The sequence below is a fragment of the Catharus ustulatus genome, chromosome Z (assembly GCF_009819885.2).
Source record: "Catharus ustulatus isolate bCatUst1 chromosome Z, bCatUst1.pri.v2, whole genome shotgun sequence".
In the NCBI taxonomy this organism is placed as follows: Eukaryota; Metazoa; Chordata; class Aves; order Passeriformes; family Turdidae; genus Catharus; species Catharus ustulatus.
In genome coordinates this window covers 60,006,314-60,030,960 of record NC_046262.2, presented here as the reverse complement: position 1 = coordinate 60,030,960, position 24,647 = coordinate 60,006,314, and the positions used below count along the sequence as shown (strand labels likewise).

The following is a 24,647-nucleotide window of genomic DNA, read 5'->3' as shown; positions in this document are numbered from 1 at the left end:
AATTGTAAATAATAGTGATGATGGCTAGTTAGTAAACTGTCTTATGGTATTAAATTAAGTGCAAATTTTCCTGTTGGTTTTTTTGCATTGCATACTGTTAAATGCATCCTGTATAGATACCATACAAGAATTTGATACTGTATGAGTTCCATTAAATCTTTTTTGGACAATAAATGAGTAAGCAATTTGTGCTTTGTGATGTTGTTTATCCTTTTATATTGTTCTGTACCCAAGCTATCATTCTAACTGGCATTTTGTGAACTAGGTATTTTGGATACTTCCCTATAGCTTGTTGACTTTTTTTTTTTTTGTACCTTGTTTTGGTGTCTTAAAAGAACCCAAAAAATCTCAAACCAACAAACCACCTCAGAGTGTGGGAGTATTTCTGGAAATATTTGTGCTAAAAGGATAGTATTCTTGTTAAGTATATCTTCTCACTATGTTAAAATCTTCCACCTATTTGCATACTTACGCACTAAAAGTACTTCTAAAGTAGGATACTAGTTAGGGACAGTATACTGCAGTTTTTGAAGTTGTCAAAAGATAACTACTGTTAAGTGTTTAATAGGTGCTTAGGCAAAATTGATGCCTAGAAAGGGGCTGTTGTTCAGCGATAAGAACTAATTAAAAAGGCTTTATGTCCATCTGTCATCTGAATTTTCAGCACTAAAGAAACTTGAAAATAATACTACGTCTTTGGCTGATACTTAGTTCCTGATCTGATACTTGTACCTGTTTTGAATATTGGAACAAAATGAGCCTTTCAACTACTTGTTACTGAAAGGCTTTGTGGAATGTATGAATAGCATCTGTAAATTTTTTTGGCTTTTCATTTGGCTCAAATTCTGCCAGTGAGTGACTTTCAAATATACTTCCTTTTCAAGGAGTAGTACTTCTTATGTTCAATTTAAAAGTTTACTTATGAGTAGTAGATTCCTGGTGTCACTTTAAAGTTGGTGCTTCTGCACATCCTCTAGTATCTAACAGATCATAATACACTTCTGAACCTACTCTGCTTATCAGTTTTTAGGTCTTGCATTACATTGATGTGGCAATTTCTGTGTTGAACACAAGAACAGAGGAAACTACTTGAAATCTGCCAATATTAGTGGAAAGATTAGATCTTGTGACCCATTGCAGTTTTGTTCTTTGGAGTGGGTACTGCTCTTCAATATAAGCAATGTGTGCTCAGTGTGTGTCTGTAGGTTTTAAATAGTTAGCTGTTCATTGTGTCACTGCAGTCCTAATAACGACTTTTGTCTTTTCAATCAGGCCAGAGCTTGGGTTATGGTTTTGTGAACTATGTTGACCCCAAGGATGCTGAAAAAGCTATCAATACCCTGAATGGATTGAGACTTCAGACTAAGACTATAAAGGTATGTAGTGTTAAAATAATCTAAAAAAACTGAACTGTTTTGACTTCCTGATTTGTTTGCCTTTTACGAGTGTAACAAGCATTTGGCTAATGTTAGTAGAATAAACTAGTTTTTCATGTAGTAAATGGTCCTTTGTTATATTTAGAGTTAGATTAAGTATAAAGTATAGAAAACTGCATTTTCTTAACACACTTAACATTTTAAATGTGCAGTTGAATTATTTTAACTGAGAAATTGTTATGTACTCTTGTTGAAGAAATACAATATTATATGTTGCTTAAACACCCTGTGCTTCCTCATTTTTTTGAACATGGTATAACTTCCTTATTAATACTTCAGATTTTATGTTGCTAGTTGTCTTGTTTCAAATCCTCAGAATGAAATGCTGAAATAACTGTTATCTATGAATTACTCTTATTTCTAGGGCTCTGGTCTTCATGTCTCTGATTTTTGGTGTTACTGTATTTTTCTGATACGTTGCAGCTCCTCACACACTTGTTTACTAAATTCAGTTCCTCAAATTTCTAGAAACAAATCTTGAGATCTACTTTCCTCATCTCCTCTTTTAATCCAATAACAAGAAGACTGAGGATACTCATTTGAACAATTGAGCTCTGAAATTCTGAGAGAGAGGAGATTAAATAAAATTATCAGAAAATACAGACTTTTGAACATGTTTCACAAGTGTTGGTTCCTGAAGGCAGTATATGTTCCAACTAGCCCATTCTTCCTCATTAAGCAGCAGGGTTTGCTAGGTGATCACTTGGAGAGTGGCTGCCTTCTAACTAGGAGCATGTTTGAGACATGAAATAAAGTCCACCTCTGAAAGCATTATTTAAAGGCAGTGCAGAGCCGCAGAAAGACAACACAAAAATAAGTTTTGGCCAAAGTGTTTTACCTGTTCTGTATTCATAAGGCTTAATAAAGTTGATTACACTATTTGCTTTGTAACAAATGGTGACTCACGGCACACAAGTACAAGGGATGAAGAACATGGACAGATGCTTTGTGCTGAAAGCTGCCTGTGTGTTTCTGGCAGACTTCTTCTGGCCCACAGTCCTCTCTCATTTTCTACTTTGGGGGCAGATGTAGCAACGTAATTTTGTGCTTAAAGACTTTTGATGCTATCTTCTGCGTGATGATGAGAAAGGAAATCTGTTTGTGTTCCGATAGTATTGTTTTGCATGTAATGCCTTGGATTGAGCCAACATGACTTGTATGTCCATGGTGGTAAACTTGAAGTTCTGTTGACTATGTAGGCAAGAAAAGGTGGTGGTTTATAGAAAACCAAGCCAGGTCTCCCAAATCAAATGTTCAGGGGGCTTGCAGTAACTTCATCCTTGTCGTATTTGAATTTTTAATCCTCCTTCACCATGCTAAGCAATTAATTTATTCCTCGCATTTTTTAAACAAAAGCTGAAAATTGAGTAGACAGATGTGAGTGATTACAGTGGTGTTTTTTCTTTCCTGCCTTCCCAGGACCAAAAGTGTAGATTACATACCAGACAAAGACCATTGCAGTGAGACTGAAGCTTATCTCTTTGTTTTCAGGTGTTTGTACATTAGATATCTTTAGCTAAAGAAAACTGAAACTCTGGAGTTGTCACAAGCTAAAATGACAGTCTCTTTGCCAAAATAAAAAAAATCTGTGTTTAATTAGAGAAAAGTATCTTTAAATGCTGATTGGTAATGTTAGAAGTAAATTCTGACTCTAGCTACCCCAGCAGTACCCTTCAGTGTTCATGGATGACTTGAGTGCAAAATCTGCTTTACTCTTTCCTGCTTTGTTTACTTGTCTTCCTTCTTGAACATGGGGTTTCAGATGAAGTTTTTTGTGACTGGATTTTCCAAGATCACAGAATCATAGGATGTTAAGGGGTTGGCATGGACCTTAAATATCTTTTAGTCCCAACCTCACCACATTTATCTGTGAAGCAGTAGAAATTCCCGACCTCCTGTGAAGCATTTTGTAGCTTCACATACTCCTCAGATTGGCCAGGAGGCAATGGTGAGCAAAGGTCAAATTGATGTCTGAGATTTTCTGCCTCTAGAGGCAACATCTTGGGTGGAAGAAGTCTCTTAGGAGGTTTCAGTACCAGGGCCTTTGTAGAGGTACTTCCTGTTTATCGACCACAGTGTTCCTATTTGTTCAGAGTTGGTTAAGTCAATTACAAAAAAAAACCCCAATGAAAGAAAAATAACAAAACCAACAAGAAAAAAACCACCCTTCCCCCCACCAAAAATAACACCCAGCCTAAAAAAACCTCAAAACAAAATCCTGTTTGACAAACTAAGAATCTTAACACAACTTTCAGCTTCAAAAAGTGTGTGACTGAGATTTTTGCCTTCATATGAAAAATTGTTGAATAGGAGTGTTAGTGTATATTTAGACTTAAGAAGAAAAAAATTGGTTATTTGTTCTCTGTGCATTTTTGGGGCTTCTTTAGACTTGCTTAGTACTTTTCTAGATTGATAGTTCAAGTTTGTTTCCCAATAGTATATAAAACTGGAAAGAACTTTACTGGTTCAGTCACAATGTAATGTATCCTCACAGTGTGAACTGAGTGTAATCCTACTAAGAGGAAACTGTCTGTCCTGACCCTGATGTGTGATGCTCTGGTTTGGGGCTGTGACAGATACCTCTGATCCAGAGCTCATCATTAGATACATTTTTCTCATCCATAAGGGCATGTCCCTTAGTGTTTTCTTGAAATAAAATCCATTGAAAAATGTGGATTTGCAAAATGTTGGGTTAAGGGTTGGATTTTTTTAATATTGATAGCAATACAAAATCCTATTAAACTCTTCTGTTTTTTAAAATAAGATTCTGTGGAATGGTTTATTAAATACTTCATTGAATTCATTGCAAAGTATCTTAACCAACTTTCAGGTATATAACTTCAAAGCAATAGCAGTCTTAGTCTTTGTTTAACTTGGTGGTGGTTGTATTGGTTTCTGATTTAACTGAATAGGAAAACATATGTACAGTAGTTTCACGAATACAAGCCGCACGGATTATAAGCCGCACTTCCGGTGCATCGACAATGTTGATGTCTTTGTCAGTAAATAGGCCGCACCCCAAATATTAGCCGCACTTTCGTTCGTAGCGAGAATCCGTGTGCAGCTTTCACAAATTTGCCAATTAGTAACAGGATCGCAGCATAGCGGGATTTACTGGCTCGGGGCAGGGCCAGGCAGGCTCGGCCCGCTCATGGTTGCCGACGGGGCCGGGTGGCCCAGCTCGGCACTACGGCTCAGCTGGGCTGGCCGGGCGGTGCTGCCGCCGCCGCCAGGCTCGCTGGCCCCCCGCTCCCGTCTGCACCGCCACTGCCATGTTTGCTTGTCCTGGCCGGCACTGCAGGCCCCCACACCGCCGGGCTCCCCCACGCTGCTGGCCCCGGTTCTCCTGGGCTCCAGTGGACTGCTAGCCCCACTTCTACTGGGCTTCTCCCCACCACCGGGCAGCCCCACCCACCGGGCTTCCTGCTTCTGCTATCCTCCCCTATGCAGTCGGGCTCCCGTGCACTGCCAGCCCCGCTTCTGCTGGGCTTCTCCTCGCCACCGGGCAGCCCCACCCACCAGGCTTCCTGCTTCTGCTATCCTCCTCTACGCAGTCGGGCGCCCGTGCACTGCCAGCCCCGCTTCTGCCGGGCTCCCCTGCCCTGCTGGCCCGGGCTCTGCCGCCCCCCCTGCCTCGCCCTGCTGGCAGAGGCTCAGCCGCCCGCCCCCCGCACTGCTGGCCCCGCCTCTGCCAGGCTTTCCCACCTCTGCCGGGGCCGGCCAGGCGCCAGCTTGGCTTGGGGCTGCTGCGGGCTCTCACTTCCGTGTTGGCAGCTTTTAGAATATTGTTCATATATTAGCCGCCCCCGAATATTGGCCGCATTTCCGGGTTTCCACCAAAATTTTTCTCATATTGCTGCGGCTTGTACTCGTGAAATTACTGTATACTCTTATGGTGCGTGTCAGATGTGTGAACCCTGCTCAGCTGGACAGTGTTTATATAGTGCCCTCTTTGGCATAATCTATGGTTTATTTGCAATGTAAACAGCTTTGTGTACTGCACATCGCCTTTGAAGTTTGGGCTTCATTGAATTATGCAACTTCAGTGTGAAAAAAATTTGCATCTTAAAAAAGGTTTAATACTTTCTGTAGCTTCTCTTTTAGAAGATGCTACTGGCAAGCTTTTTATCTCTCCTCTATTGAAGAGACAGTAAAAATGTGGAATTTTGTGCCTGGAGTACAGTAAATTCACGAATACAAGCCACATCTGTGGATGTTGGCAAATATTTCGTTCTTTGTCCGTAAATAAGCTGCACCTGAATATAAGCCGCTCTGTCATTCTCAACGAGGACCCGCGTGCAACTAAGTTGTCAAATTCTAACAGAACTGCGGCATGGCGGGGGGTTTACTGGCTCAACTAAGGCTGTGCAGGCTCGGCCCGCTAGGGGCTACTGACGGGGCCAGGTGGCCCAGCTCGGTGGTGCCGCTCGGGGCTGGCCGCCGCCTCTGGGTTCGCTCGCCCCCACCCCGCTCCCGCCGCGGCGCTGGCCGGGCACGGAGAGCACGCCCCGCTCACGCCACGGTGCTGGCCGGGCATGGAGAGCACACCCCGCTCACGCCGCAGCGGCGGAGGGCGGGGGCAGAGCCCCCCCTCCTCCCCGAACCGCAGCCATGGCGGTGCGGGGTCCCCCGTCTCTCGCCGGGCTGCGGCAGAGGAGGGAAGAAGAGAGCTCTCCTGCCTCTCTCCCCGTCCCCCATGCTGCCTGCAGCGAGCCACACTCCACCCACGGTGCAACAGAGTAACAATTTGTAATAATCGTGAAATGCCGGGTTTTACTGGCCGGTGCTTGGCTCGGCGCCCTGGCTGGCACGTCTGGGGTTGTAAATGTCAGAAAATTATTCACATATTAGCCGCCCCCAAGTATTAGCCGCACTTCTGGGTTGCCACCAAAATTTTTGTCAAATTGCTGCGGCTTGTATTCGTGAAATTACTGTAACTTCTCTGCTTACCTTGCTTGCTTGTCCATGACTTTTTTTTCACTTACGTTGTCCAGGAAAGATCAGTTCTTCCCAAATGTGGAAAACTCAGGGAAACAAACAGGTTATGAGAGTCACTGTTTTATATATTTGGATAAGAAAATTGAGTGCATGTTTTTGTTGTCTTAACTTCTGCTTGGGAGAGGAGAAACACTCCATAGTTTATCCTCCCCTTGGTTACGGGGTTTTTATAAGAAAACTCCTGAAAAGAAAAAAGATACAAGTTAACTTGTTGTGAGATTATCTGGATAGGAGTGTCTTTCAATGTGAAGTAAGCGTTCTGGATTAACAAGACAGTGTATTAAGATTCACTGTCTAAAAAGTAGGGGGCAAAAAAATGGCCTCTCTTTGAACTGGCTGAGAGCTCTGCAGGATGGTGAGTAGGAGGCAGCTTTTTACCCTAGGCTATTAAGGGTAGAGGAAGACACAAGACAATATTTTTGACTTCATGGGTGCGAGGCTGCCTTAATGATTGCCACAGTCCGTTGTGAATTGTAGCTGCCAAGGCGACACACAAGATGACAGTAATGCTGTGCTTGTTCCTCCCTTTTGAGGCCTTGAAGTGGCAGAGACTCTGCATGCAGGACCTGGCAGTTCTCTTAGGAGAGAAGGATGGTGAAACGTGTAGACATGCATGCAAGCATGCGTTGGAAAGGGGAGAAATACAGTTTGTCCATGGTAGAGGCTTTGGAATTGTCTTTTTCTATAAGACAGTTTTTATAAGACAGTATTCTACTTAGCCTAGTGCTGCTTAAAAGTCAAATTTAATAAGGTTTTCCTTCTCTGAAGTTCTTTGGATTATTGGGATGTTTACATGGGTAATTATTTCCTGTCAGGAGAATAGAAATTTAAGGAATATATTATCGAAAGTATAAAATCTGTAGGTTTTCTTCCCACTCCTTTATGACTTCACATGTAATAAAAATAACAACAGGCTTAATGTGTAGCATTCTGCCAACTTCGTGTTGGAATGAATTTGACAAATTCTTTGGCTACAAACACTGTTTTGCCATCACCACCTAGGTGACTGCCCTACTGTAGAAAGTTGTGTAATCACAAGAGCTAGTTGAGACTTCAGTAGTAGAGTGAATACCAAGCATTCAGCTTTCCAAATGCCAAAAAAGTGCTGTATAGCAATGGAAGATTTGAAATGAGGGTGTGCTGCATGTTCATTAGTGTTCTTTGAGTAATTTTTGTTAAAACTCGGCATTATGCAATGTGATGTAGAGAAAACTTTTGGTAGTGTCTCTTTGTAGTATTTTTTTAAATTAACTAATATTCTTGGGTAGCAATGAAGTATACATGAATTGTGTAAAAACTCTGTTAAAATACCAGAGGTGAGTGATCTGTGAAGATGAGTGAAACCCTCCTTACCTTCTTGATTTTTTTTTTTTTTTTTTTATTCCCGCCCACCCATCCATTAGTGTTAAAGAACATTGACCTGGTAAGGAGCAAATCCTGTGACAAAGTTGAATTTAAAACTAGTGAAACTTTTTGATATTGTCAGTCATCAAAGCCTGAGAGAGGGACTATGATGCCAGAGCATTTAGTGGTCTTGACAGGGTAATCAAATACCTCAGGACTGTATTCTTAAGATCCAGTTGCACTGTTCTAGTAGACCTGAAACAGAAGAACAGTTTTCCTTGGACGAAAGGTAAAGGTGGTGGTTTTTTTCCCCTTAAATTTCTGCAGGAGTTACATAAATTGTAATTATGCAGTCTTTTACCTGTGTTAACAGTTAAAACTTTGACAGTGTACAAAGGTACACTTGTTTCTGTTCACCAAGTGGGGCTTTTGAGTATTAGTTGCTTTAGACCAAGTCTTCTGAAAGCCTGTTTCTGTGCTACATACAGCAGCATTTTATGAGGTCTTCCTCTCTGAGTAGTGTACTGTCTTTAATTGGTTACATCTTGAGGGACACTTCTGGTCCTTTTCCTCTCAGTTATAAAAAGACTGGTCTTAAGTCTGAATTTGTCAGGTTGTCTATTTATGTCCTCAGCTGAGTGGCAACAGATGTGGTTCCCATGACCCACATCAGGCCTATGACTCTAGCATGGGTTGTAGCTGTCAGAGCTGGAACACTTTGCGGGGTGAACTAAAATAGTGAAACTTCTTCTGGTGATAATGCTGGAAGGCTGTTGCTTCAGTGTCTGTTTTTAAAGTGCATTCCCTATTGTACAGCAGGCTGTAAAAGCAGGACCTTTATGGGATATGATTGTATTTATCAGCTTAAACTAAACTTGCAAGTGAAGCCATGTTGAGCTTTTTTAGTTCCACAGAACTCAGTGTAAGTTGCCTTTACAAAGGAAAGTATGGATTTCCAGTTTGCTCTGTCCACAGAAACGTGGTGTTGCAGGCTTCCACCATGAACTCGGCACAGTATGTACATGTTCAACAAGGTAGTCTTACATACTGAGAGAAAGTCTTATATACTGAGAGAAGTGGCCTTGAAGCTTTGGAGTGGAACAATTTGAGGGGAGAGAGGAAGTAAACTTGATTGAGTATACAGCAATGTACTCTCCTGTCACTGTCACTAGCTGAGACCTCATCTCTGTGCTGTGCTACAGCAGCTTCTTACTAGAAATCAAATTGAGAAAAGTTCTTGAATCATGGTATCTTATACAAATTAAAGTGCAAGTTAAGAGCACTTGCCTGACCTAATGGCCTCTAAGAACATTGCTGTAAGAAAAGCAGTGTGCTTGTTTTTATTGTGCTTGCCAAGGAGGTATACTTGTTCCTAATGTATTCCTTTTCTTAATATAAATCTGTCTGCTTTGTGGGTAGGTTTAACACATTTTCGTCTGGACATACTGGATGATAGTTTTTTGTTGTAATTATATTTTTTCCACAGAAACATGCATTTTTAAAGAACTGCATGCTACTCTTAAGGGGAAAGTAGTGTTTTAAGCAGAAAGATTGCACTTGAGCTAGTGAATGTAAATACTTACTGGAATGCTGATTGTAGCATTTAAACATTTCAGATTTAAAGACTTGGAAGAATTCATGAGGTAGAGGTGTTTAGGAAGAAATTATATTAAATTCCCAAGTTTTTTGAGAGAACGGAAGTACTTTGTCCTCTACTAATAAGATAAAAGAGCTCGAAGCATGGTACTGAGGTGTCTTTAGGTAGTAGCAGATAGTAAGAAACATTCACAGGGGCTCTACCTCTTTATTATTTTTGGTAACTCCTTTGTTTAACCTGCTAACTTCCACAGTTTTCACTTGAAAATTGTGAATCAGTTCATCTTGATGTTGGGAAATGAGGTGTTAAAGCAGTGAAATACTTAGATTTCTTGGTGTGATGTTTTCATTTCTAGAAACAAGTGTCTTTCCTTCTAACTGCAGTGGAAAATTTCAGTAAAACTGTTTTTAAATTGGTGTCTCCAGAGTAGTGCTGTTCAGTGTTGTACCGTATGTGTCGTCATTCAGTATTTAAAACTGCAGGCTTTCAGGCTGTTTCTTGACTTGCCTTCTGTTCAGGGGTTTTGACATCAAGTAAATGTAATTTTCACCTGTTGAATTAGCCGTGGAATTAAAATCTTGGCACAGTTGTTAATTCAGTCCATACAAAAATTGCTTAAAGAGATTAAATATAGAACTATTAGCAAGTAATTATTGAATGAGCAAAGTGACAGGATATAGGTGGGGAGATTAGTCTGGAAAGTCTCTGCTTTAAGTGTGTATCACAAGTGAAATGACTGGACTTTGACATCAAAAATGGATAGGGATATGTCCCATGTAGATCACATACTCTAGAAAGGCTTTTTCATAGCAATTAGTTTTACCAGTAATATTTTGTGGCGTCTTTGTTTTTCACTAGTGGCACTGATTTAAATTACATTGCATTTCTGAGTTACATGTTTCTTTCAGATTTCTTGCCTGACCAGTACTGGTGCTTAGCAAGATGGTTAAATATAGTGTTCAAATATAGGTGATGAACCATTGATTTTGGCTTTATATGTGTTATTACTGTGACTAATATGCCCAAATTCAACGTGTTGGAGCAGTCACTTGAAGGTAATGATAGTGAAAATGGATTTGTAAGAGTAGTATGTAGTGGTTAGAGTATTGCTTCCATTTATTTGCACTCCTGAATTTATGTTCAATGTAGGCTTTGATGTCAAGCTATTTGAAATGTCTTCCACCAGTGAGGGCCTGGGCAATACTGGACCAGCTGTCACCATGCAAGGGCTCATACTCACCAGAGGAAAAAAAGTTTTGCAGAAGCTGCTTTATATCTTGAGAGATACCTGACCTATAGCATAGTGTAACCTTGCAGTAAGTTAGCAAATACATTTTGCAGGTTTCTTCTCTTCTGACAGACTGTGTGAGTTTCTGTTTTTATATGTGGCAGCATGTGTCCAGCAGTGTGAATTCCCCCTTGAAAGACAGTGTCTGCATGGGTTTGGTAATTCATGGTCTTACTCAGGCTCACCAGGCAGTCTGTCTCTGTTCCTTGGCCTTGGGTCTCATTAAAGTCCTACCAAGTGAGGCATGGAAGTTTATTTCTTGAAGAAGCTCAGGGCCAAATGGGCAAGTTGAGCAAGTTTGTTCATTCCTTAGCTATTGTTTTTTTCTTCCTGGTAGAAGAGGGTAGCTGTTACTGTCTTTGCCGCTTTGGCTGAATGCGGACAAATTTTACTCTCTGTTTTCCTGTAACTTTGAACGCAGGGCTTTAGCTCTTGTGTGGCTGTCATGTGGAAAGAACAAGGCAGTGTGACTTACTACAAGTTTTTGAGGTCAGCCCTCTTCAACCAGCACAGACGTACCTTGTGCAAAGCCTCTGGGTGGAGCTTGAAGGATCACAGCTGTGTTCAGGATACTGCTTGTTTCATCTCCATCATGCTGTCTTCTGTTTTGCTTCCACAGCAGCCTTAAGAGTCTGCTGATCTGCATGGAAATGAGACAGGAAGAATTTGCGAAGAAGTATCGAAAGAGTTAGGCAGAAAGACAGAATGACAGAGTCAAATTCCAGTTGCCCAGTATTGGCTAACAGTGCAGGGAAGGGAAGGAAAGGCGATAAGTCTGACTGCTTCTTGAGGGTCCTTTTTACTTTTACATTTTCCATAGATGAAAAACCTAGATGAAGTATTCTGTTCTGTTTGAGAAGTCCAGGTGTTCTGTCCTAATAATTCTTGTAATAAAACCAGTTGTACACACTTCAGTAGAAAGTAGTGAGCATGCTGTTTTGTAGCAGATGTCTAAAGATCAAAGAATCTACTTGATCTTCTTAAAATATTTCAGCTCATGTGTCGAGGCAGAGGGTAAAATACTTCTGTCCAAAAGGATCCAGGAAGCTCACTGTTAAATGTCATTTGTTTTTAAGGCTCCTGTTGCAGAAATTGACAAGCTGCTAAGCAGGCAAAATACAGGTTGGAATCCTACTTTTGCCATTCATTCTTAGGCCTGTGAAAGTGATGTAGCAGAGTTTATCTTGATCTCATGAATGTAATTGTCATTTGGTAGCAGGTTCAACACATACAAAAGACACAGCACTTGAAAAACACTTGCAAACCTCTAAGTGCTTCAGATTGTCTTTCTGTGCCTTAGGCCTTTATAACAGGACCTTATAACGCTGGAATCTTAATTCCTTGTATGTTTGAGTGCTTTTTAATGAGAATTCATGGAACACGAGACATTTGTGGAACTTCTTAAATTTGTTGCTTTAATCTTAGTCAGCTGACTGAGAGCACTTTCTCCACCAAGATTTGCTGCAATGTGTACCTAGCTTATTTTTTTTTTTTTAAGTAGTTTTTATATATGAGTTAGTGTAGTGAGCTTCTCCTGTTTGGTCTAAGTTGCATTCCTTTTGTGTGTTGGAAGCCAACTCCCAAAAAAAAAACCCCAAACCCAAAAAACAAATAATCAAAAAAACCCGTTGAACTGGCTTTGCAAAGTAGCTGTTCTGTCTGCTGTTGGAGATGTTTTGATACCTCATAAAAAATAACACTGTCCTATTTCTGCTGATTTTAAAGTATTTGTTTTCTAGGATTTTTTTTAAATGTTTTTTTTCAAAGGTTTCTTATGCACGACCAAGTTCAGCTTCTATCAGAGATGCAAATTTGTATGTTAGCGGACTTCCAAAAACAATGACCCAGAAAGAACTGGAACAGCTCTTTTCCCAGTATGGACGTATTATTACTTCTCGTATTCTAGTCGACCAAGTCACTGGTAAGTAGGCAATTTTGCATGACCTTTCATAGTCTTGCAGTTGAAGAAATACTTAATCTTTCAGTACAATAATCTTGTCTCTGTAATGTATAAAAGGTGTATGTAGGCCAGAAAAAATGCATTTTTCTTCTGGAATTGTTCATAAATATGCATGGACAAAAATAGACTGCACAGTGTACTGAGCCAGCTTGAGTCATTTCTACCCTGAAGGTGCAGGTTTGAAGCTTGTTTGATGACTTGTGATAAGTTTACAGCTGCCAGAATCTTCCTTTCCAAGCTGCTGCATGAAAACAGTCTTCTAATGCCTTACAAAATGCTATTAAACTTTTCTTTTTCTACAAAAAAATTTTATGCAGAAATGCACAGCGGGTTCTCTGAGGCTAGGATTGCAGAAGCCCCAGGCTGGCAGTTGCTGTTGAGACTCTTATCTTAAGGCTAACTCATTAAATTTGGTCACACAAATGAACTTTGAGTTCCTCAGGAGCAGATAAGTTCTGTGATTACCAGTGCCTTAAAGTACTAAGATGTACCAGGTTATTTACATGCTTACAATATGTGTGTCAATCAGGTAATGGTTGTCAGTGACACTTTGTGATTACTCTTCAGACTCAGACAGTAATGCCTGTGGGTTTTTGCTGTCTCAGATGGCTGATCTTGAGGAGCTTTATAGTTTTCTGAATCACCTACGGTGAGGTCTCTGCCAGAAATAAGCAATTGAATGAAAAGCCATGGTAGGAGTATTGAGTGTACAAAGCAACATACAAAGAAGCATACAAAGCAACATACAAAGAAGCAGGGCTTTCCAAGTTCTCCCCCTTCCAAAAAACACTAAGGGGTGGGACAGAGGAAGTAATTTACTCACATAATTGTTCCCTGAATAAGCTGAGTTTGTTTTATTTATATTTTTTTATAGCTGTGCCTTTTCAAAGCTGCATATCCTCTTGGGTGGCAAGCAGCTTTCAACTGCAGGTCATAAAGTTCTTTTGTCTTACTTTGAAAAGTTTGCACATGCTAGCATTTGAGTCTTGCCTGACCTTTAGAGGAACTTGTGTGTACTCCTTTGACTTCCACTAACTTAAAAGAAATCTCAGTGTTTATACCTAATACTTAGAATACACCTAAATACTTAGAAGACACCTAAAACACTTTGTGTTGTTCAGAGTGTAGAGGCCTGGAAAGGACAGCTAAAGGTCATGTCCTGACTTGAAGCAGATCTGCAGGACAGATTTCTAGTCTTTGTGCCATAAATACCTGTTCCCTGTAAGTTCCTGTATGTTTGTACATAGAAATAGATGGAATGTAACAAATGGACCAATAATCAAATATAATTGAACTTCTAATATGCATGATAATTCTGTTGGTATTCATAAATCCTGCTACTTGCAGCGCACTTTCTGCCACGTAGATTGTTGTTAAGGCTTAAGCTTTCTTGCCTCCTTTTTAGTAATTTGGAAGAAGTGGGCTCAGAATGGTATGAATAATGTTGTGACACATACTGATAGATAAAAAATGCAAAGTTGATGCTGTGACATTTGACTCTTTAAAGCTTTCACATATCTGTTCATTGTCATTCTTGATGGCTTAAATCATCATTATTTATGAACAGAATACATTTATTGTCATTAATGTCTTTCTCAATTGATGACAAGTGTCTAACTCACCTGATTATTCATGAACCAAAATGTAAAGGGGCTCTAAATGGCACTAGAAATAGTACTACAGAACATTGGTCTAACTAATGTTGGCTGTTAATAGCTTTAATGTTAATTGGTTCAAGTATCCACAGCTTATTATGTTTATGTTTAAGACAGTTGGAATTATTGATGTGTGATGTTCCTAACACCTTTCGTAACCACTTTTTGATTCCTTTGTGTGTTGCCTTTGACTTTCCTATATCAAGAAAGTAACACCTAGTGATGTATGGTGATAAACTGAAAACAAATATTTTACTTAGAGGTGACTACTGACTGTTAAAACATGGCCACAATTCCTGTTATTGCAATACAGTATGTGCACGTCACCATCCTCTCAGCTTATCTGCTCCAAAGAGGGCTTCAGGGCATACTCCGGGAGAACAAGTTCTCTGCTAGAGAGCAGAGCTAAGCTATTTACAGAACTAAGCTATTTACAGAAATTTTGTGAATTTAGATGCTGCAGAGTAGTGTGAGCTGACCAAAGGTTGCATTGCAGCTGGTTTGAGTTTATCTCCATCCAACAAGATTGCTTTGTTTCCAAATTCCACTTTGGCTCACTATATTTTTTTCCACTGTTTTCCCTCAAACTGCGAAGCTTGTTACACAAATGTGTCTTATATCAGTTAAATAAAAAATACAAATCAAAATAACAGTAGAAAATTCTTACTTCACACAAAATCTGTTCTGTTAAGCTCAAACTTATCATGTGTTCTCAGCATTTGACCATCAACATAGCAATTGGCACACAAATAAAAAGTTACCATCTAATATTCTGTGAACTCATTACTGTGTGCTTTTTTCACCTTGTGCAGGGATGTCACGGGGCGTGGGGTTTATCCGGTTTGACAAGCGAATCGAAGCAGAAGAAGCTATCAAGGGCTTGAATGGCCAGAAACCTCCAGGTGCCACAGAGCCCATCACTGTAAAGTTTGCTAACAATCCAAGCCAAAAAACCAATCAGGCCATTCTTTCCCAGCTGTACCATTCTCCAAACAGAAGGTATCCCGCCCCCCTAGCTCAGCAGACTCAACGTTTTAGGTAAGTCAAATAATGAGCACAACTGGGCTGTAACTTGCATGTTCCCACAGGCTTGTTGGTTTGACCACATTCTTGTGCTTTCCTGCTTGTCTGACTTCTGTGTGGGAAGGAAACACATGAATATTGAACTTCAGCTATGCTGCCACAGTAGAGCTAAAACCAAAAATGCATGCCATCCCATTTGATAGCATTTCAGTATCTAATGAGCATACTTAGTTGAACCAAGATGGCAACTTACTCGTACTCAAGTCACTAAAATGTTTTTTTCAAAGATTACTTTTTATAATGTGCAAGTTAATTCAGTTAATATTGACCTAGGAGGCTTTGCATTTTTTTTTCTTAGCGATATGCCATGCCAGCTTCCTCTTTACCCCATATTTTTCCTCTGCATTCTGGCTTTCAGGTTTTTTCCTGGTTAGTTGTCTATGCTGTCTGTGGAGTATGTCTCCATGCCATACTTTGTCTTTTCTTGTTACAACCTTTCATAATGAAGATTGTTCACATGTTTTCTCCATGTGCTTTCTGGGGATTTATGTTCCCATCATGTTGAAACTATTGCCATGTAGTTCCCTGTGCTATTTAGTGTATTGAAAAGAGCAGATGGTGAGAACAAAGTAAAACAAACACTGTGTTATCTACATCTATGAGTACCTTGAATATTTTTTGGTAATCTTGATTATTTCTTCCCTCCCTCTGCCCCTGAACAATGTGACTTAATTGTGTTAAATAGTAATACACTCAGAGTAGTTCTGTTTTCTTTTTCAAGGAATAAAACCAGATGGCAACTTGCTTCAAAGAGAATATACCAAATTTGAAAAGCTCTGCATTTGCTAGGCTTGCTTACAAGCCAGATATTGAGGAGTTTAATGGACTGCATTTCTGACCATTTCTGAATTTTTTATGCAGCTTTTTGGCCTTATGTGTTGCATCTTACAGGTGTGAGAAGTAGATGTTCCACTGTAGGAGAGGGAACAGTCAATTTTATTTACTTTTTTGTGACTCTTCTTACCGTTTCTAGGTAATAAAAGGGCTACCTTACAGCAGTGTTCTGAATATTGCATAAAACTTACCGTTCTATAGGCAGAGTACAGGGGCAGAAATTGCAGGATGGACTCAAGTGCAGTGTATGAAATAAGATCATGGGTTATATACTACAAGCTTATGTGTTAAAACATTCAGTGTATTCTGGCAAGTCCTGGACTGCAGAATCCTTGAGTTTTTCTGACAGCCCATGTTCCAAGATACTCCGTTCAGTTTCACTCAGATGGTGGCTGGGATAGCATTGGTATTGCACTGATACTCCAGGTGGATCTATCATGATTTGTAAAAATTCTCCTAGCTTTCAGAGGTTTTGTTAGTTTTGTGGAGCGGCTTTTTTTGGGTTTTGGGGGGTTATTTTGTTTGGTTGGGGGAGGGGTTGTGTGCATTTTTTGGGTAGTTGGGGGGGTTTATTGGTTTTTGTTGTTTTTTTGGTTTTGGTAGGGGTTTTTTGTCTGGTGTTTGGTTTTTTTCCTTGTTATTGGTGGTGTTTGTTCTTTTGGGGAAGGTTTTGGTTCTTTTTGGGTAAGACTTATTTCTTTGCACTTAGATAACTTCCCTGTCCTGCAACTTTAGGCTTTCTATCTTAAATTCTGACTGGTGGAGATTTATTTCTCTTTCATAAAAATGCAATTCCATTTAATGTTCGTTTACATTGGGAATTTGTAGGTTTTTTTCTGAGATACATAAGTACAAAGTGTAAAGTAATGGCTAAAAAAAAGCACCTTGACATACTATGATTTGCCCCACATAAAAGTTTAATGGTAACAAAAAGCATTGAGTAATACCAAGTCTGTAGTAAATAGGAGAGTAAAATCTCTCTCACTTTCATTGATGTGGAAGAAAGAAAAAGTTTAACTCAACTGGCCAAAAGGTAAACTGAGGTTGCAGACAGATACTTTTTTTTTATTTTTCTGTCAGGCCTTCAGACTAATGTTACATCACTAAAAGATAGTCTTACCAAATTTTAAATCTTTGCACTGTAAAGAGAAATCATCTTTTCTTGTCTTTTAGATTTTTGCCTTGCATTGTTTTATCATTCCAGATCTGGTACTGACTATGAAGTTGACATGGCACCAATGCTTCACATCTTTCATGTGTTCCACATGCAAGAAATCTTAGCTGTTGACATATCCGACAGGATTACCTGATGCGATTGCCCCATTTCTGCTAATGGTTGACAGAGGCCTGAAAACAGCTTGAACTTTAATCATAAAAGCAACAGGATCGATGCAGTGCTTCCTTTTTTCCTTAAGAGAAAACTTGAGCTGGACTTGCAAAAGCAGCTCTATATAATTGTTCCTCAGTTTCTCTTAAGATCTGTAGCTTAAAGCATCTTTTTAAAATTTCCAGTGAAAGTCCATGAGAATTTTTCCAGAATATTTTTTAGTCTTCAAGGTAACTGATGAAAAATCATATAAGTGATACCATTACTGTATTAATTCCTCATGTGACTGCCTTTGTAACAAGAACCTATAAGTGATGGTATTTCTAGAGCTCTTCGTTGATCTCCACCCCTGATGTCAATGACAGTAGACCTCAGACATCCACACTACCTACTAATGATAGTCAAGTACTTCTTAATTTCCTTTTTTCTGCTCTTTCAGGGGTTCAGTAGTTTCTTGTCAATATATTCTGCAAACCCAGCTCACTGCAGAACCACTGCTATCTGGAAAACTTTATCAAGTGTACATTTTTTACTTAAGCTCATATTTTATGTCCTGAACATGATCTGTAGTAGACTTCCTCTTCATGTATCTGGGATTTCCAGAAAGAAAGAAACAGAGCTTCTTCAGGGTAAAACTTTTTGAAAGAAGCAGTTTAAGGGACTCCACAATAGGAGTTGTATGTGGTGGCATTCTATAACTGGGGGAAGGTGAGGCAAGAAACACATGGAGACATCGTGTGTGTGTGTGTATTCTAGAAACACTTCATCCTGGAAAATCATAGCGTTGTAGAATATCCTGGGTTGGGAGGCACCCCCAAGGATCACTGAGTCCAGCTCCTGCCCCTGCACAACACCATCCCCAAGAGTCACACCATGCACATGAGAGCATTGTCCAAACAATTCCTGGGCTCTGGCAGGCTTGGTGACATGACCGCTTCGCTAGGAATGCTAGTGTCCAGCCACCTTCTGGGGGAAGAGAATTTCAGGGCATTCCCTCGGGTCCTGTCACTGTCACCACAGAGAAGAGATCAGTGCCTGCCCCTCCTGTTCCTCTCACAAGGAAACTGTATAGTGTGAGAAGGCCAGACACAGGCTCCCCAGACTGAACAAGCCAGGTGACCTCAACTGCTCCTTACACAGCTTCCTCTCCAGACCCTTCACCGTCTTTCTTATACTGTAGCACTCAGACCTGCCCCCAGCACTGGAGGGGAGGCTGCCCCAGTTCAGAGGAGAGCAGGACAATCCCCTCCCTTGCCCGACTTGATGCTGTGCCTGATGTACCCCAGGACGCTCTTGGCCCTCCTGGCTGCCAGGGCACTGCTGACTCATGTCCAACTTCAACCAGACCCCCCAGGTCCCTTGCCCTTTTCAGTGTTTCATTCCCTGTTCTGTCTGTACATGCTGGGTTACCCCATTCCGGGTGCAGAATCTTACACTTGCCCTTTTTAAATGTTGCGTGACGTTGGGTGATTGCCTGACCCTCTGATTCATTAAGGTCTCTCTGCAGAGTCTCTTTGCCTTAAAGTGGAGTCAGCAGGTTCTCTCAATTTAGTGTCATCAGCAAACTTACTTCATATATGTTCTTCAAGTCCTGTATCAGTCATTTATGGAGATGCTAAAGAGCACTGAGTCTAAAATAAATGTGGAATTCCACTACTGTGGAACCCCCCTAGTGACAGGTCACCAGTCAGGTGTCACCCCATTCACTGTAACCCTTTGTGCCTGACCCCTGAGCCAGTTGTTCACCCATCACGTTTATCCAACTGTGAGCTGCACATTTTGTCCAGAAGGGAGAGACAGTATAAAAAGCTTTACTGAAATCCAAAAAAAGTGTTTCAGCTGTTTTTCTTTGATCAGCTGGGTGGCTTATCCTATCATAAAAGGAAATTAAGTTAGACAAGCAGGACTTTGCCCTCATGAAGCCATGCTGGCTGTGACTGTGTTTATCAATACTTCCCAGAATAGTCTCCATAAATTTTACCAGGCACTGGTAGTTTCCCGGGTTATCCTTCTTGCTCTTACTGCAATTTGAGGTAGTGTTAGCCAGCTTCTAGTCAACTCAATATTCCTAAGATCTTTTAAAAATTCATTGAAAGAGTCCTCACAAAGACGTCAGCCATTTCTTTGATTGTTCTTGGATGAGTCCCATCAAGTCCATACGTTGTAGGCATCCAGCTTGAGCAGGAAATTCTGCACAAATTCAGTGTTGCGTCAGCCCACTGTTTGTGGGGTGACCATTCTCACTCTCTAAGAGGCTGATAATATTTTTGGACTACTCTTTGAAATTGACATATTTAAAAACCTCTTTTTGTTTATATAAATATGTCAATCTTTTGTCCCCCACATTTTTGGCAAGCTTCAAGTCCTGTTGAGCTTTGGCCACACAACTTTTCTCAGTGGTATGCAATATCTCTGTATTCTTTCCATGTCTACCTGATTATGCCTCCATTGTCCTTACACTTCCTTTTTTTCCTTGCTCAGCCAAACCAGCCTTCTGGCTCCTAACATTCTGGAATTGCCAGAAGGAGCAGGAATATGAAAAATCTTTTTTTGAAGTTTGTCGCAACAGTTGCTAGTGGTCCAAAATACTGCATCTGTCTTAATGGTCATGTCAGCAAACATGTCAGCAGCCTCAATAAAAGTCTTCTCACTCGAGTTAGTAATGTGGAAAACTTCACCAGTGTGGTCACTGACTGTAACTTCAATATAAGAGTATGTGATTTGAACTAAATTTGTGGCCGTGGTGCACTTTATAAAATAAACTCTTTATGATTGTGGTTACTAGACAAGAATATCTGTTTTGTGTTCACTATGAGGTGTAATAAGGTGCCATGGCTCTTTCAGTGGTGATATTTTGCATTGCATGAGGTTCCATACAATGTAATGGATGTGACAGTAATATGCTAAGTTTCCTTGAAGGGTGGAAAAGTCTGAAGACTGAACATGTTGCTAAATGTTTTGCAGGTTGGACAATCTGCTCAACATAGCTTATGGAGTAAAGAGGTAATAAAGGATTAGTTGATTCATAACAACCAAATTGTTTTGAAGTATTTTGCAAACTCTTACTTTCCAGTAAGACTTATGTTGAATTTTTGCATGTTGAGACTTCAGCTGAGATTGTTCATTTTGGATGCATTTTGCATGAAATAGACAAGCCTTTTATAGCAGTTCCATGGAATTCCTGTTTCAAATGACTTGCTAATCTTCACTGATTTTATAGCATGCTTTCCTTTTGATTTTCTGTTACATCATTTCAGACATACCTAGCACTGTTCTCCCTACTCTTGTATATTTTTTTATGTAGTATTTGTGCGGTTAGGGGGCAAAAAATGTTTTTGATCTTATCTTTCTAGTCTAAGCAACATGTTCATTCTGTGAGAAGCTCTGTATGATTCTTTGCTTTTATTCTGACATTCCTTTGCTGGAGTTTTGTGTGAATAGCTGTATTGTGATTCTGTTTTGCTTTCCCTCATTTTTCAGTAGGTTTCCTCCAATGACCATTGATGGAATGACCAGTTTGGCCGGAATTAATATCCCTGGACATGCAGGAACTGGATGGTGCATTTTTGTGTACAACTTGGCCCCTGATGCTGATGAGAGTATCCTCTGGCAAATGTTTGGACCCTTTGGAGCAGTAACCAATGTGAAGGTCATCCGTGACTTTAACACCAACAAGTGCAAAGGTTTTGGATTTGTGACTATGACAAACTATGACGAGGCAGCTATGGCAATAGCCAGCCTGAACGGATACCGCCTTGGTGACAGAGTATTGCAGGTCTCCTTCAAAACAAACAAAACGCACAAAGCCTAACAAGTTATTTTCAGTGCATTAATACATGAAAACTATACAACAAAGGCGATTTACAAGAAGCTTTATGCATTAGTAAATGCCTTTGTTGTATGCCAGTGTGGATATGGGGATAAAATGACTACTTAGCATCCTAAGAATATGTGAGATTTTTTTATTGCTAATATTTGAATTAGAACTTCTTAACTATCTTTTGTGTTTGAGTATTGACAAGAGGTGCAGGGTTTTTGCCTGTCACAATGCGTATTCTATTGCCTTCTTTGAAGAAGGTCGACCTTTTGAAATGTTTCAAAGGGAAGAAGTTTTTTTTTTCTTTATACATGACTGCCTTTAACCTATGAGTAAATATCAAGGCTTTGTGTAATGCTATAATTTTTCTTTTATCATTTCTTGATTTGCTTTGTGTTCAATTTACATTTTAATGTGTTATTGTTTTGTTTTGTTGTTTAAGAAAAATATCTGAAGTTTACATTTTATTTATAAAGTTGTGAGCAGTATTTATTTCATCGTCTTCATTTGGGTTGGGGAATGGGAACACATTATAAAAGCTTATTGTAAGAATATTGAAGAACTTTTCATAAAGCAGTACCTTGCCAAAGAGATAAGAGCCTCTTTGATGTGGGTTTAAAAAAGCATCTATTTTTGTAAAAAAAATAAAAAATTTGGAGAAACTTTTTACAGGTCCTGGAACAAATATTTTGACTTGAATACTTTGAGAAATCTCTTCATATGACACCTAGTGAGCTTTTAAAACTTACCAGGAAATTTGCAGTTGTTGGGAGAAAATTTAGAAAGATTTATGATGTAGAACCACTTTTGAGACCTTTGTATTAAGAAGTAAAGTCAATGGAATACACTGTTGGTTTCATTTTTTGCAATCATCAGTGGAGTCATTGATCATCCTGGTTATTAAGTGATAGGTGGCTCACTTTAATTTGTGATTTTGAAGCAAATGAAAATTTAAAAAAAGAATATACAAGCAAGCAGAAAACTTAGAACACTGAGATATGGGGGAAAAAAAAATCTGTTCTTCCTAAAGAATTCCCTTCAGATAGAGCTCATGGTGTTTAGTGATGTACTTGCTATTGTTTGAAGAATTGTTTTGTCTTAAGAAAAGACACTGAGCATGGTTCGTGCAGTAGCAAATCAGCAGAAGTGGCCTGAGTTGGATACATTAGGAGGTATTTTGAAAGTTATGTTCAAGGCTAACACCTGAGCTTTGTGTAATGTAAATAAGACTTAAGTTATGAACCTTTCAGCTAATTTTGATTATAGGGTTTTTTTTAAGTTACATGCCAAGTGATGTTCAATTTTGAATGTTTTTGTATAAGTTTTTTCTTTGTAAATGGCATTAACATTGTTACTTGAGGTCTGCTTCTTTTTTTTCTTTTTTCTTTTTTTTTTTTTGTCCTGAGGACTTGAATTTACAGTGCATCAGATCTGTTGCTATTTTTGTCTGTAGATAGTCTAGCTTCAGCTGTTTATGGTGATGCAACTTTTTTGTTTATAAATATGTTTGTGGTAAAAAAAAACAAGTATAAACATACGTTTTGAGCAAATTTCCTTACATTTTTCATATGAAAACCATAAATACCTGTATGCTATTGAAGTTTAACTTTGTATGATGCTTAAATCACTATTTGGGGAAATAGAAAAAGTCTTTACCATGTATTGAAGAAATTTAAAGAAAACAAATACAGAATATTTTCTGATTAGCATCTAGCTTATAATTAAATTTTTTAAAAAAAGCTGAGGGTTTGATGCCTTCACCAGGATGCACTGACAACTATGTAGTTACGTCCTGCTTTTTGTATAAACTGAGATGCTCATATGCTTCCCCTTAGAAAAAGCAATGTTCTATGCATAACATAGTTGTACACTATCTTTGCAGTTGGTTTTGGTTCTTATTCTTTTAAATTGTAGTTATAAAATTTTCAGTATAGTACACTGCATATACTGTGAAGCGCGTGCTAAAGTGAATAAGCAAGTTTTCATGCTGACCCACTCAATGCTATTCAAAAATCAATTGGCTTCCTGAGTACTTCTTCATTCTTAGATGCATTTAGATTGTTAAAGCTAATCCTCTGCATTAAAAGTTGTATATAGTATAGAAATCACAAACTTTCTGATGTGGGAGAAATAGTAGCTACATGCTTCTTTCCTATACTACTGTAGCAACTAACAGCATTGATGAGAAGGCATGTAAATTGAGCTTCACTTTACAGTGTTTATCAGAGCACTTAGTAAAATATAAGGCTGGTATTTATTTGAAGTTGTATAGTATGACTTAATTCACATTTGTTGGAATAGAGAATATATTCTGTTGGGTATTTAAGAGGTTGTACATGTTTTCTTTTGTGTTTGGATTCTTTGTACTTTTTCATGTTCAGTACATCAATAAACAAAGTTGAAGGGAAAACAGTCTCATGAACTGGTCTTTTACCATATTTTCCGCTGCTTTAATGAGTAAGCAATTGCAGTGAAAGGTTTCTGCAAAGCTCTTGAGCTACTTGTGATTTAGCTTGGGATCCTAGTTACTAATAAGGAGGTAAGAGTGGAGCTTTGTACCAGTTCTGTTACCTTAGTGTAGAATCTTTTCACTTTAGTTTTGCATTAGCCACTCAGTACTTAGACTGATATAATAAATGAGAATCATTAAATGCATTCAGTAAAAATTAATTTGCTGTCCATCTAGCAAGCTGCTATGCAGTGTAACTAAGTGAAGGCACTAGTGTGTTTTCCAAGAGAAGAGAAAGATTAAGAAGTATCAGGGACTCCAGGGTGGAGAGGGTAGAGATAGACCATTTGAACTGTGCTTTGGCCTTCCTGAGACAGGAGCAGAGACCAGAAAAAAATCAAGTGTTGTGTAACCTCCTCTGCCAGGCTGAAGGCAGTAGATCAGAAGGAAGGAGTGAATGGAGCCAAGTCCTTGCTTGGCACAACAGGCAAAACCCCTTCTTGCCCGCCTCACCCTCCCCAGTGCCTCTGTGCCATAGCTGTGAGGCTCTGGATGTGGTAGGAAAATCAATGGATGATGAGGACAAAGGTCCTTCTCCAACAGAGAAGTGTGCCTCCCTGGGTCATGAGTTATGTGCGTTTCTAGGAGACTTCCGTGCCTGGTTCAGCCATCAGACTCTCGCTACTTGTTGTTGGTCCTCCACCTGCGTAGTGACACAGCCACAATGCACAGTCCAAAGGCCCATCAAAAGAGACTTCAAGGCCCTGGGATGGTTGGAGAGGTAACCAGGGCCACAGGTTAGTTTTTCCTCTAGTTTTGTAGGTGCGGGTAGTGACATTTATATAAAACAGATACCTGG

The 24,647-nt window shown here is 39.6% G+C and overlaps 1 protein-coding gene across 14 annotated transcripts in view; it reads left to right on the top strand.

Annotated features, from left to right (window-relative positions):
- The window catches only part of ELAVL2 (ELAV like RNA binding protein 2), a 113,422-nt gene extending 90,249 nt beyond the window's left edge, over nt 1-23,173 (top strand). For 9 of the 14 annotated variants that reach the window (XM_033084571.2, XM_033084576.2, XM_033084577.1 and 6 more), the window contains 5 exons: nt 1,273-1,376; nt 12,431-12,584; nt 15,091-15,316; nt 20,487-20,525; nt 21,003-23,173. In XM_033084571.2, coding sequence (XP_032940462.1) covers nt 1,273-1,376; nt 12,431-12,584; nt 15,091-15,316; nt 20,487-20,525; nt 21,003-21,333 — 854 coding nt within the window. In that variant the 3' untranslated portion in view covers nt 21,334-23,173. The remainder of the gene's footprint in view (nt 1-1,272; nt 1,377-12,430; nt 12,585-15,090; nt 15,317-20,486; nt 20,526-21,002) is intronic. The other 5 variants (XM_033084566.2, XM_033084574.1, XM_033084573.1 and 2 more) reach the window with 2 other exon arrangements.
- The last annotated feature ends 1,474 nt before the right edge of the window (nt 23,174-24,647 follow it).